Source organism: Rana temporaria, chromosome 2 (genome assembly GCF_905171775.1).
Source record: "Rana temporaria chromosome 2, aRanTem1.1, whole genome shotgun sequence".
NCBI lineage: Eukaryota > Metazoa > Chordata > Amphibia > Anura > Ranidae > Rana > Rana temporaria.
In genome coordinates this window covers 339,850,546-339,864,008 of record NC_053490.1, presented here as the reverse complement: position 1 = coordinate 339,864,008, position 13,463 = coordinate 339,850,546, and the positions used below count along the sequence as shown (strand labels likewise).

Sequence of the window (13,463 nt, the reverse complement as noted above, 5' to 3'; positions counted from 1 at the left end):
TATATACCGCTCCTACAGTGCCTCCAAGATGCAGCTAGCAGGACTTTTTTTTACCGCCCTGCCAGCGCACCTCTCCAGTGTGAAAGCCCTCAGGCTTTCACATTGTAGTGAAAGGAAAGGCTCTTTCAAGGCGCTTTGCAGATGCTATTTTTAGCGCTATAGCGCCTGCAAAGCACCTCAGTGTGAAAGCAGCCTTACAGTTAGTGAAATAATTGGTTATGGTGTCAAGTGAAAGGAAAACTAAAACTGGAAATAGTAAACCCTGACACCCAGTATTACTGGGACAGGAAGTGAGAAAGAAATCCCCATATGAGGAATAGCAATAAGAACCTGACAAAAGGTTGGACATTAAAATGGAACTATGGACAAAGTAAAAGATCACAGATATAATGCAGCAATAGCACAGAAGTCCCCCACAACATAGCTTTGTTACCTATTGATGCTGCCATTAGAACAGTTATTTGTCCACTTTCTATAAGTTGCTAACACCGTTCTGCACTGAAATTGCAAAGCAGCATTAGCACGCTTTAGAAAGGGTAGTCTTAGATGGGCATATACATTTGAATCGACTTTAAGTAACAGACAAATTACAGCCTAGCTCCAGCTAAATATGAATACAAAATGAATAAAAGCCAAATATTGTAACCACCCCTGTCAGTTTATCTGGAAAGCTTGGTATGTTACAAGGAAGTAAAAAATAATGGCTGTACAAACAACAGGTAATAAAACAAAGGGATCTCAGAAAAACAAAAACTGCTTTGTTATTGACACATTTCACAATGTGTGTTTTTTTTTTTTGCCTATAGTTCCAATTTAATTCTTCATTCCTTTTTTTACTGCAAACAAAGGAAACCATTTTGAATGACCTTCATGCCGGGTACACACGGTCGTTTTTCGGCATGAAAAAAAACAATGTTTTTCAGCATGTCCAAAAAACAACGTTCATTAAAAACGATGTTGCCCACACACCATCGTTTTTGAAAAATGATGAACAAAGCGCGGTGACGTACAACACGTACGACAGCACTCTGAAGGGGACGTTCTATTCGCCTTTGGGCTGCTTTTAGCTGATTCCTTGTTAATAAAAGCTATCCTTCAAAAATTACTTTCTAGACCATTTCTCTCAAATGGTAGAATAAAATTTAGGTTTTTGAGTCATGGTGGGGCACTTCGGTTTCACAAATAGTTCTTCCCCTATTTCTATTACTGTTTTTATTACTCCCCCTTTCCTCTTCATTTCCACTATTGTCTCCTATAAGCCATGGCAGGCAGAGTCTGTGGTTGCCTGAAATACCTTACATTGTTAACCAATTATGCCTGCAACAGGCACATCTTAACATTAAAAAACGATCTAGGGATCCTAGTAAGTCAGAGGCTCAGCATTAACATGTCGATCTGCAGCAAGCAAGGCTAGTAGACTAGTAGCATGCATTAAAAGGGCATTTACTCAAGAGATAAAGCTAACACTTTAAAAGAAAAAAAAACTCTGGTTCAGCCGCACCTTGGGTACACAGAGCAAGGTCACCAACCTTCAGGAAGGATGTCCAGAGAAGGACAACAAAGCTAATAAGGGGACTGGAGGACCTTAGTTATGAAAAACGACTACAAATATTAAACTTTTTCTCCCTGGAGAAGAGGTGCTTATGAGGGTATTTGACTGCAATATACAACTCTTTAAATGATGACTCTAGCATTGCAAGGAAACTATTTAACCTAAGGTCTCTAAAGAAGACACACGACTACACAATGAAGATGGTTCAATCTTAAACTGTGTACTTTTAGATCAGTAAGGATATGGAACGCCTTTCCATAGTTGGTGCTGTCAATAGGGAGTGTAGATAAATAAAAAAAAGCTTTAGATTTTAGGTTTCTTAGAAAATAGTGGGGTTAATTTACTAAAATTGGAGAGTGCAAAATCTGGTGCAGCTCTGTATGGTAACCAAGCAGGTTCTACCTTCATCTTGTTCAGTTAAGCTTTGACAAATAAACTGGAAGCTGATTGATTTCTTTGCAGAGCTGCACTCTCCAGTTTTAGTAAATCAACCCATGTGTTTGTATACAATTTCCCAGCTCGAGTTGGAATTTTCAGAATTTGATCTGAAATCCACAAAGACAACAAAGGCTGCAGAAAAAACTAAGGGCCAGATTCACGTAGATGAGCGGCGGCGTAACGTATCGTAGATATCGTAGATACGTTACACCGCCGCAATTTTTCATCGCAGGTGCCTGATTCACCAAGCACTTGCGATGAAAACCTATGCCGGCGGCCTCCAGCGCAAGGCAAGCCAATTTAAATGGGCGTGTGCCATTTAAATTAGGCGCGCTCCCGCGCCAAACCTACCGCGCATGCTCCGTTTCCGAACGCCCGCCGTGCTTTGCGCGAAGTGACGTCATTTTTTCGAACGGCGACGCGCGTAATTCCGTATTCCCGGACGGCTTATGCAAACGACGTTATTTTTTAAATTTCGACGCGGGAACGACGGCCATACTTTATACAGCAATACGATTGCTGTGTAAAGTTAAGGCACCAAAAAAAACGACTAACTTTGCGACGGGAAACTAGACTAGCGGCGACATAGCGAACGCGAAAAACCGTTGGGAATCGCCGTAACTCCTAATTTGCATACCCGATGCTGGTTTACGACGCAAACTCCCCCCAGCGGCGGCCGCGGTATTGCATCTTAAGATCCGACAGTGTAAAACAATTACACCTGTCGGATCTTATGGCTATCTATGCGTAACTGATTCTATGAATCAGTCGCATAGATAGAAACAGGGATACGACGGCGTATCAGGAGAAACACAGTCGTATCCCTTTTGTGAATCTGGCCCTAAGAACCTAATTCTATTGCTGGCTTCCTAATAGTAATGGTATACCTCTCAGCAGCGCTCAGTTTTATAGTATTTTTTTTTTTAAATGATCTAAGTATTGTTGCATAAAGTAAAAAGCGAGTTGTGTTAAAATTAACACTTACTTTTATGGGGTGTTATTTTTTTCATATGAATTTTTTTAAACTTTGCCCATAAAATATATTGGTTTTATACTGTAACACTGTAGTGAATGGTTTATAACATTAGCTGAGATGGTTGGTGGGATAATTTTAGTTGAGTGAAGGTTTATATGTAATAAAAAAAAAAAAATCACATCTAGTGAATATTAAAGCAGTGTTTCAGGCCAAAAATAAAAAAATACCCCTAGAATAGTCATGCCTCGTGCAATGTTATAAAAAATGATGCTCTAAACTATGCCTAGTTTTGCATTCGTGCAGCTTCGTTTACTAACTTTGTGAAGTTCCTACACAGCGCGGCCATCTCCAGTATGGGCACCTGAAGCCGCAGTGTCCCTCTTCCTGAATTCCATGCATGCTGGCTACCCAGCATGCACCTTCCGATCTCGCCCATGCCCAGTGCGTTGCAAGTGAGTACAATAGCTTATAGGTCCGGTTTCCATAGCGACAGCGGCATCAGAGGAAGTTGCCGTCCCTTTTGCTATGGAAACCTTTTCTCCCTCTCCAGCCGGCAATGCCCATTGCCTCTTGGGATTGATGACACACATCTCCCAGGAGCCAATGGAAAGCCAGAAATTACCTACGTCGCCGCAGCTACAAAAATAGGAAGTGAAATGATATATAATATATGCATAAATAAGGTAAGTGAACCAAAAAAATAAATGCCAATTCGTTTTAAGGATGCACATCAGTGCTGCATGGTGGAGAGTGAAAACTGTGGGTGGAACTCTGCTTTAAGTTGGTTGTCTTGCCAGTTTTAGTATGCAAAGTAATTTTATACCAAATATACAACACTTTTTCATTACAGTACAGACCTGCCCACCACCTGAGGATCTTGTAAATGGATCATACAGCGTTCAAAAGAAAATATATACTTACCTGGATTCAGTGACTTACAAGTGTGATCATTTAAATCTTGTTGGTGAAGCTTTAGTATCTTGCACAGCTGAAGGAACCTGGACATCTGGAGCACCAGAATGTAAAGGTTAGACATGCTGACTTTCTTGGATATTTATATTTGTCTCTACTGAAAATTGTCACCCTTGAGTATTCATTGAGAAGTATGTTGTATAGCATATTATTTTCTGACCCTTAGAAATGTTGTACTATGGCCAAGGCTGGGTTTACATTTCATTAACAAAAAGGCACAGAAACTTTGGTGCATTTTTTCCACTTGACACATGCCACAAACTAAGGGCCAGATTCACAACAGAAATACGCCAGCGTATCTACTGATACGCCGGCGTATTTTCAAATTTGCTGCGTCGTATCTTGATTTGGAATCCTCAAACCAAGATACGACGGCTTTTGGCATAGATCCGACAGGCGTACGGCTTCGTACGCCTTCGGATCGTAGGTGTAATTCTCCGGCGGCCGCTGGGTGGAGTTCGCGTAGTTTCCAGCGTTGGGTATGCAAATTAGCTGTTTACGGCGATTCACAAAGGTACGCGCGTTCGTCGCATTCTCTTACGTCGTCGCTAGTCGGCTAATCTTAAGCCTGCTATTTCATGGCTTAGATTTAGACCAGCCATGTTAAAGTATGGCCGTTGTTCCCGCGTCGAATTTCGAATTTTTTTTTGCGTAAGGCTTCCGGGAATACGAAAGTACGTTACGCACGTCGCCGTTCAAAAAACACGTCGGGCGCCGTAATTTCGCGCAAAGCACGGCGGAAATTTTTTTACACGGAGCATGCGCAGAGCGTTCGGCGCAGGAGCGCGCCTAATTTAAATGGTACACGCCCCATTTGAATTAGGCGGGCTTGCGCCGGACGGCTTTACGTTACACCACCGTAAGTTTACACGCAAGTGCTTGGTGAATCAGGCACTTGCGCTGAAAAGTTGCGGCGGTGTAACGTAAATGAGTTACGTTACGCCGCAGCGCAGGTACATGAATCTGGCCCTAAGCTCCTGTACATCCCTCCCGTGCTGATAAATACACATTCCATTTGTCCCATTCTGAGTCACAATAGAGCTAATATAACACCATAACAGAAACCCATTGTTATGTCACACAAGCTACTGCTACAACATGTTTATGAAACCAAATGTATCTCACTACCTAAAAGAACAAAAACTACAAACAACCAAATTTGAAACAAAATTGTAATACTGTATATCATATGACATGTATACAGTATACTCAATATATTACCTTGCCTGAACTTGCTGCATTATGATATTTATGTTGGAATATACTCTAAATCCCTCCAAATCACTAAAGCACTTAACAGCCATTTCTTCGGTAGGGATGCTTATACGTACTTGCCTAAAGCCTCATACACACGACCAGACTTCCATTGGACAATTTGAGAGCATGCATAGCCAACATTTGTTGATGGAAATTCCGACATCAATTGTCCGATGGAGCATACAGATGATCGGATTATCCGAAAAACACGTCTGTCTGAATTTCCAACAACAAATGTTGGCTGTGCATGCTCTAAAATTTTCCGACAACAAATCTGTTCCATCGGATTATCCGATCGTGTGTACACAAATCTGTCGGACTAAAATCCAAAGTACAAACACGCATGCTCCGAACCAATGCTAAACATCAGACAACAATAGCAGAAGTTGCCCAAAGGGTGTCAATAAAGAGCTGAAAAAATGCAAAGTTTGGTGTATGTTGGCTGAAAATGTTCTGCCGTCTGTATGCAGAACAAGATCACAGACAACTCCCTTCTGACAAAAATCCACGGATTTGTCTGATGGAAGTCTGGTCGTGTGTATGAGGCTTTAGACTGGCTAATTGTAAATCCACCCCTGCATATGGTACAAAAAAATGACATGGACTTTTTTTATAGTAATTAGACAACTGTAATTTGCTTGCATACACTGCAATTCTCTGTTTGAATTCTTCTTGAAATGTCTTTCAAAAAAATTACAGCTGCTTTTAATGGGTAAGATACCCCATTACATTTTACCTCAGCATCTTATAGATATAATGCACATGGGAATGACTAATATTCAAATATTGGATTTGGTGGTTAGTGGTAGTAACTGGGCAAGGAGAACGAGACAAAAACGTATCTCATAATTAAATTAACATGGGGTAATATTTATTTAAGTAATGCATAGCATTCCCATATCATGGGAATTCTAAACTAAATTAAAGCCAACCTCCAGGTTCAGACCCCTTGGAGGGTCCCCCACATATACAGTATGTTTTGCTCTTTTTTTTATACTCCCCTTTTTCAAATGTCTTTAGAACATTCACTTGACACACGGGGGGGGGGGGGGGTTTGGATTTACTAAAGGTGGTCATACACGGTTCGAATTTCGAAAAAAAAAAATTCAAAAATCGTATCAAAGAATTTTCGGACGAATTTCGTACTGTTAGTGGGCTGCAGCAACAGCCGATTTTCGTGCGGCAAACAAATTTGAAAAATCCGACATGTTGGAAATTCTTTGAAAAACAAACGATTTTCTGATCAATTATGGGAGAATCGTGCGAGAAATGTAATAGGAAAAAAAACGCACATGTGCAAGAAAAGGATATTCCCGGAGAGTAAAGAATATTCCCGGAGAGACATGAATATTCCCGGCAACATAAAGGTTTGGTCGGCTGAATTTCGAAAATCAATGGTGGCATCATCAGATCACAAAAAAAAAAACTTTCTGATTTTGAAAAAAAAATGTGTTCGAAATTCGACCGTGTATGGCCTGCTTTAAGCTGGTGCACACAGAATCTGTGCAGCTGTGCATTGTAACCAATCAGCCTCTAAGTTTTATTCTTCTTTCACACTAGCCGACACTAGCAGACTTTAATAAGACTTATCTCTGGCATTGAAGTTGGATCAAGGTAGTGCAGGAACCTTTTTGGAAGTCGCAGCGATTTCAGTAGTATCAATTGAAACATTTCTCATAGAGATACATGGCATTTCACATGTCCTGCGACTTTAGTTCTCACAAGTCAGATCCTAAGTTGCAGAAGTGTGAGAAGAGCCTAATTGCCAAAGCTTAATTGAACAAGCTGATTGCTTACTGTGCACAGTTGCAACAGATTCTGTGTGCAGTAGTTTTAGTTAATCTCAATACATCAGCACCGTTCTGTTTCTATACACAATGAATGATGGCCCATGAAGCTCACTTATTCATGGTATTGTGTATATTTATTTGTAGAATGTCCTCAGTATTCCAGGTTAAATGATCAGTATAATTCAACCTGGAAGACTTGGAATAACTTATGGTGAAAAAACAGTACTGTGGGGGTGGGGGACTGCTTCAAATGCAACATAATTTGTCTAAAGTTTACCGCTTTAAAGTGGAATAGCTTTGTATGATGCATTTTGCAGAGAAATGGTTGGCAGAGAGGGGAAGTCTGCACAAAAAGAACCACTGTTTTTCTAAAACTTTGTCAAAGAGAAAAGGCACTCCTCTCTTTGGCTACAGTTAAGTTTTGGACTGAGGGTTTAGAAACCAAAAATTATTACATTTTGCACATCCTTTGATTACATAGGAAATTTGTTTAACGTTGTTTTAACATTGCTTTAAATAGTTTGTTAGGCCCAGCCTAAACAAACTACTTCAATTACAGAATGATGTGGCTGCTGGGTATGCTGCAATGGACTATAGATGCATTTGATGGCGCTGTGTTTCACTGTGGATAAAAAACCTGCATGTAAATGTATTAAATTTGCACTTTTCACATATATATTTGTAAAAAAAAAAACAACTGTTTATTATTTTACTATCATTTCACAATTATGTGCCACTTTGTGTTGGTCTATCACAAATAAAATCACAATAAAATACATTTACGTTTTTTGGTTGTAGCAAGACAAAATGTGGAAAATGTCAAGGGGTATGCATACATTTTCAAGACACTGCATCTTTTTTTAAGGTTGTTGCATCTGTTATTTTGAGGCAAAACTGTCACAAAAACAAATCCAGATAATGCTACTCTAATTTGCACAGTGATGCAGCTTTTTCTATACTATTTGCAATTAATGACATGCTGTGTAGACAGTGGTTAGCATAGACTCTTTCCCTGCGATCAAAATCATGTCCATCCAGGTGTAAATGCTGTAAGTTCTCTTTAACACACTTTTTAATTCAGAGCACATTCATTTAAAAGCTACAAAATAAATTTAACTTTTGCATTTAATAATCAAATCATTATTACGATTAGCTACTATTCTTTGAAATAGTAAACAGTTTTACCATTTTTTTTTTTTTATGTACATTAAGTATTGTGCAATTTATTAGGTATTGACTTTACCTATACTATTACCATATGTGTTCTGGTATAATGGTTGGTGTATCTATTTAGAATACACATGACATAGGGTTCAAATCAATGCAATTGTCATTTTAGAGTTTACATTTTTATTGATGTAATTTTTTTTATTTTTTTTTAGCAATACGTGTTAATTTTCCCCAAGTTATTAAAAAATATTCTAAAAACCTAAAGATTTCATTTCCAGCATGTGCTTCTAATCAAGATGTTAATTTTTAAAATATGATTTTTTTTTTTCATTTTGCAAAAATGAACACATATTGCTATGAAATAAAAAATGTAGACCTATGTTTGCACTGAACTTCTTACCTTGTGTATTCTAGACATAACCATTAAACCATAACATATATTCACTTCTGGTTAATGGTTTATGAGCCCAAGTATAATGGTTTATGAGCCCAAGTATTATGCATATTTATTTGTAGAATGTCCTCAGTATTCCAGGTTAAATACAAGTGCACAATGCAGTAGTAGCCTTAAGAGAATCAACCCAGAAGACTACGTAGTTTTGCGTAGATTCTGTTTTCACAAGTACAGTACTTTGTATAAAATATTCTTCTTTTAGGACATCAAAAAAATATTTAGTAATGTAGATTCTAAAAACTAGAGTTACTAGAAATGAAAGTAATTTTAAAATAACAAACATGTCATACTTACCTGCTCTGCGCAGTGGTTTTGAACAGAGCAGCTCCGATCTTCCTCTTCTCGGATCCCTGCCGGCAATCCTGCTGAGTGCCCCCAGAGCAAGCAGCTTGCTCTCATGAGGGAGAGCCCCCGAAGAGCCAAGGCTCTTGTGCACATTGCAGGATCTTGATGGGGCTCAGGTATTGGGGGGGGGGGGCTGCTGCACAGGTTTTAAACAAAGGTTTTTAACCTTCCTGCATAGAATGCATGAGCCTTTAGAACCACGTTAACAAACTGACAACTTGTGCTTTTGCTTCTTCTGTAGCATTATTTCTCCTAGTTGTGTTCCAATTTAATTAAGCAAAAAAGAACACAAGATAATGTTAGCTTTTATGAAGATAATGTGTTTGAGACTTTTGTATCTAATGTTTTACTTGGCTTCCATTGATGTATTGGACCACAATTTTTTCATTGCCTTCACAACACATCCCCATGTGTTGTGAAGGCAAGGAAAACATTTGTTTCAATGCATCCTGCTGTTGCCTCTTCCATTTAATGTCCCTCTAATTGCGACTCATAAATTCAGTTGAGCTTCTAAAAAATGTTTTTATTGTTTTTTTGTTTTTTTTTACAGCCGTCTGCAATTCCCCCTCTGAACTTGGATATGGAGAGCTGGTAGAAACATTTTCTCAAAAACATTATTTTAATGTTGGTACATCCCTGAAATACAAGTGCCGACCAGGCTACATCTCCACTGACAAAGCAAGCAATGAAATTACTTGTGGTCCTGACCTTAAATGGTCAGAACCTGAAGTATTTTGTGAACGTAAGTTTGTAACTCTTGGAGGCCTAAAACGCCTACAGTAAATACTAGATTTTTTTGTATGTGCTCAATATCTTTTATACTAATACTTTTTGAATATGTAAAAATGGAACACCTGACCCCTTAGGCTGGATTCACACCTATGCATTTTTAGCACTTTTTGCATTTTGCAGATTTGCACTACAGTCCATTTAACATGGTTTCCTATGGAACACGTTCTGTAGTCCAAATCTGCAAAAAGCACTAAAAATGCATAGGTTTGAATCCAGCCTTAGTTAATATCAGTTGCATAAAGAAAGGAAAGATTGTGAATATTATTGTACTTCTTACCACGTGTTGGGTTGGCATACATACAAGACTATGCTGTAGACTCAGATGTGTAAGACAGATTTATTATTTATGTCTCATACGCCAAGCAATTACATTCAGCAATTCCTGATGTGAAGACTCAAATTCTGCGTACACACGATTGGAATTTCCAACAACAAAACCGTGGATTTTTTTTCGACGGATGTTGGCTCAAACTTGTCTTGCATACACATGGTCGCACAAATGTTGCTTGCAAATTCCGAACGTCAAGAACGTGAAGACGTACAACACTACAAAGAGCCAAGAAAAATTAAGTACAATGATTCCGAGCATGTGTCGAATTGATTCCGAGCATGCGTAGGATTTTTGTGCATCGGAATTGGATACACACGATCAGAATTTTCGACAAGAACTGTTGTTGGGAAAAATTGGGAACCAGCTCTCAAACAATTGTTGTCAGAAATTATGATGGAGCCTACACACGGTCGTAATATCCGACCAAAAAGCTCACATCGAACATTTTTTGTCGGAAATTCCAATCATGTGTATGCGGCATAAGAATATGTGTAAAGTAATAATAATTAAGAAATTAGCAGGTTTACATCGATGTATCATGGTAAAACGCATTACATGCCTTGACGCATCACAGTGTCACAGTGTCATTCATTTTGAATAGCACCCCAACACACTTAGGCAATGCACCATAGTGCATTGTGTCAAAAATCTGAAACTTTAGGGAAGTTTTCAGTTGGCTACCCTAGTGCAACTATCGTACCTGTATGTCGCTGGCCTCTTTCAGGTACAAGGCATGCAGGGAGAAGAAACAAATAGATTTTTAGTAAAAAGCAGCACATAATACACACATTAACACTTGTTAGGCACACACATAACCCCGAGATGTTAACCCTTTTTCAGCCAGTGTCATTAGGGATATGCAATTGGTGGACCTTCAGCTGTTGCAGAACTACAAGTCCCATGAGGCATAGTAAGACTCTGACAGCCACAAGCATGACACCCAGAGGCAGAAGCATGATGGAACTTGTAGTTTTGTAACAGCTGGAAGTCTGCTAATTGCATATCTCTGGTGTATAGTATTATCACGGATCACTGTATTAGTGTCACTGGTGATGTCTAGGGATGAGCTTTATGTTCAGGTCGAACATGAGTTTGACTCGAACATTGGCTGTTCGGCCGTTCGCCGAATAGCAAACAATTTGGGGTGTCTGCGGCAAACCGCCCTCGGTTACTTAAGAGCTGTCAGACGTCTCGTGCGTCATTTCGGCCGGGTGCCTCCTATGGAGGCGGTATCGTTCGTAACGGCAAGTCGGACTCGTGGAAGGATTACGGCGCTGGAATTTTTTTATTTTTATTAAAGGACTTGTCCCAAGCTGTGTGTGTGTGTGTGTGTGTTTTTTTTTTTACGTTTTTGTCACTTTTTTGGGTTAAATGGTAGAGGTACAATGTACCCCATTACCAATTCACATAGAGGGGGGCGGCGTCTGGAGGTCCTCATTGTTAAGGGTCTGGTATGGATTTTTGGGGGGAACCCCATGCCATTTAATTTGGCGGAGGGTTCCCCTTTAATATCCATACCAGACCTAAAGGGCCTGGTAATGGAATTTTGTGGGACCCCCACGCCTTTTTTTTGGGTTCAGGGTCTCCTTAATATTCATACCAGGCCACGCCAAAAAAATAGTTTTAAATGGCTTTTTTTCCTTTAGAAATGTATTTTTGTGTAGGGACAGTTCTAAGCACGGGAAACATGCGCTACTTTACAGGCATACTATAAACACCCCCAGGTACGAAATTTAAAGGAATATTTCACTTTTTTTTGTTTCACTTTCACCTCAAAATTATCACTTTTGATTTTTCATGTTAGTGTCCCATAGACTTTAACGGTGTTCAAACAAATTTTTTGCATGTTCTGCTGCAAACCAAATCGGGGGGTGTTCGGCTCATCCCTAGTGATGTCTGTGTCGGGTAGTCAGTTCCCACCCAATGTCAGTATCACAGTCCCACTATAAGTAGCTGATCACTTCCATTACTACTATACAAAAATAAAAAAAAGTTCCAATATATATATATATATATATATATATATATATATATATATATATATATATATATATATATATATATATACACACACACACACACACAGATACACCATAGTTTGTAGGCGCTAATACATTTTGGCCTACATTTATGAAGAAATACGATTTTTTTTATTGGATATGTTTTAAAGCGGAAAGTAAAAAATATAGGGTTTTTTTTCTTCAAAATGTTATGTATTTTTTTATTTATATTTGAAAAAATTAAAAACCCAGTGGTGATCAAATACCACCAAAAGAAAGCTCTATATGTGTGAAAATAAATGACAATTTTTATTTGGGTATGTTGCATGACCGCACATTTATCAGTTAAAGTAGCGGTGGGCCCTAAATAGCAAAAAATGCCCTGGTCATGAACGGGGTAAAACCTTCCAGAGCTCTTGGTGGTTAATGTGTGACTTAACGCTTGTGCATTTACACTCCAACACATTCTATCTATGAATTACACGTTTTTCTAGTGTACTCATTAATAGCAAATAAAACATTTATATAAAGATTAGTGCTGTCGCTGCCCCAGAATAGGTCCATTAAAGGGGTTGTAAACCCTCATGTTTTTTCACCTTAATGCATCCTATGCATTAAGGTGAAAAAACTTCTGTCACTGACCGGCCCCCCCAGCCCCCCTATTTTACTCACCTGAGCCCCGTATTTCCCTCGCTGGAGACGTGCTCTTCCCCTCTGCCCGATGGGAAGGAGCGACCAGCGCCGCCGGGGGACCCCAGAAGTCGAGGATCGGGGCTACTCGGTGCAAAACAAACTGCACAGTGGAGGTAAGTATGACATGTTTGTTATTTATTTTTTTTAAAAACGTAGCTTTACAATCTATTCAAAATAGACACAGCCAGACCAAAAAAAAAAAAACATATAATGAGAAAATGTTATTCCACTTTGATATTTTCTATTGTAGTACATAAAAAATAAATAAAATGGCTTCCTTTCACTGTTACAGGCCTGTCATGTGACAACCCAGGGGACATTGCTAATGGACAAATGCAATTTAAAGACTTTTTGTTTGAATCAAGAGTAACTTATACCTGTAAACCAGGGTAAGTATATTATTGTGTATTTATGTATTATAGGGTATATACATTGTCAAATGTTTAAAAAAAGACATGTAAGACAGACATGAAAACATATTTATGAAATGCAAATACAACCTGTTAAATGGTTCTAGTTTTTACAGAGAAAGATTACCACCACGCTAGCACCTTGGCAAGGCAGCAGCTCACAACTCACTTCGCACATCTCTATGCAGGACCGGGACAAGGGATGGGGGGCAGGAAGGGCGGCTGCCCCTGGCACAGCAGTTTACTGTAGGGATGGGGGCACCATGCAGTGAGCTCATGAGCA

The 13,463-nt window shown here is 39.1% G+C and overlaps 1 protein-coding gene across 6 annotated transcripts in view; it reads left to right on the top strand.

The window, feature by feature from the left end:
* LOC120928425 (C4b-binding protein alpha chain-like) overlaps positions 1-13,463 on the top strand; it is a 232,455-nt gene that overhangs the window by 200,331 nt on the left and 18,661 nt on the right. For all 6 annotated transcript variants that reach the window (XM_040339524.1, XM_040339522.1, XM_040339521.1 and 3 more), the window contains 3 exons: positions 3,817-3,993; positions 9,505-9,696; positions 13,063-13,159. In XM_040339524.1, the coding sequence (XP_040195458.1) occupies positions 3,817-3,993; positions 9,505-9,696; positions 13,063-13,159 (466 nt within the window). The remainder of the gene's footprint in view (positions 1-3,816; positions 3,994-9,504; positions 9,697-13,062; positions 13,160-13,463) is intronic.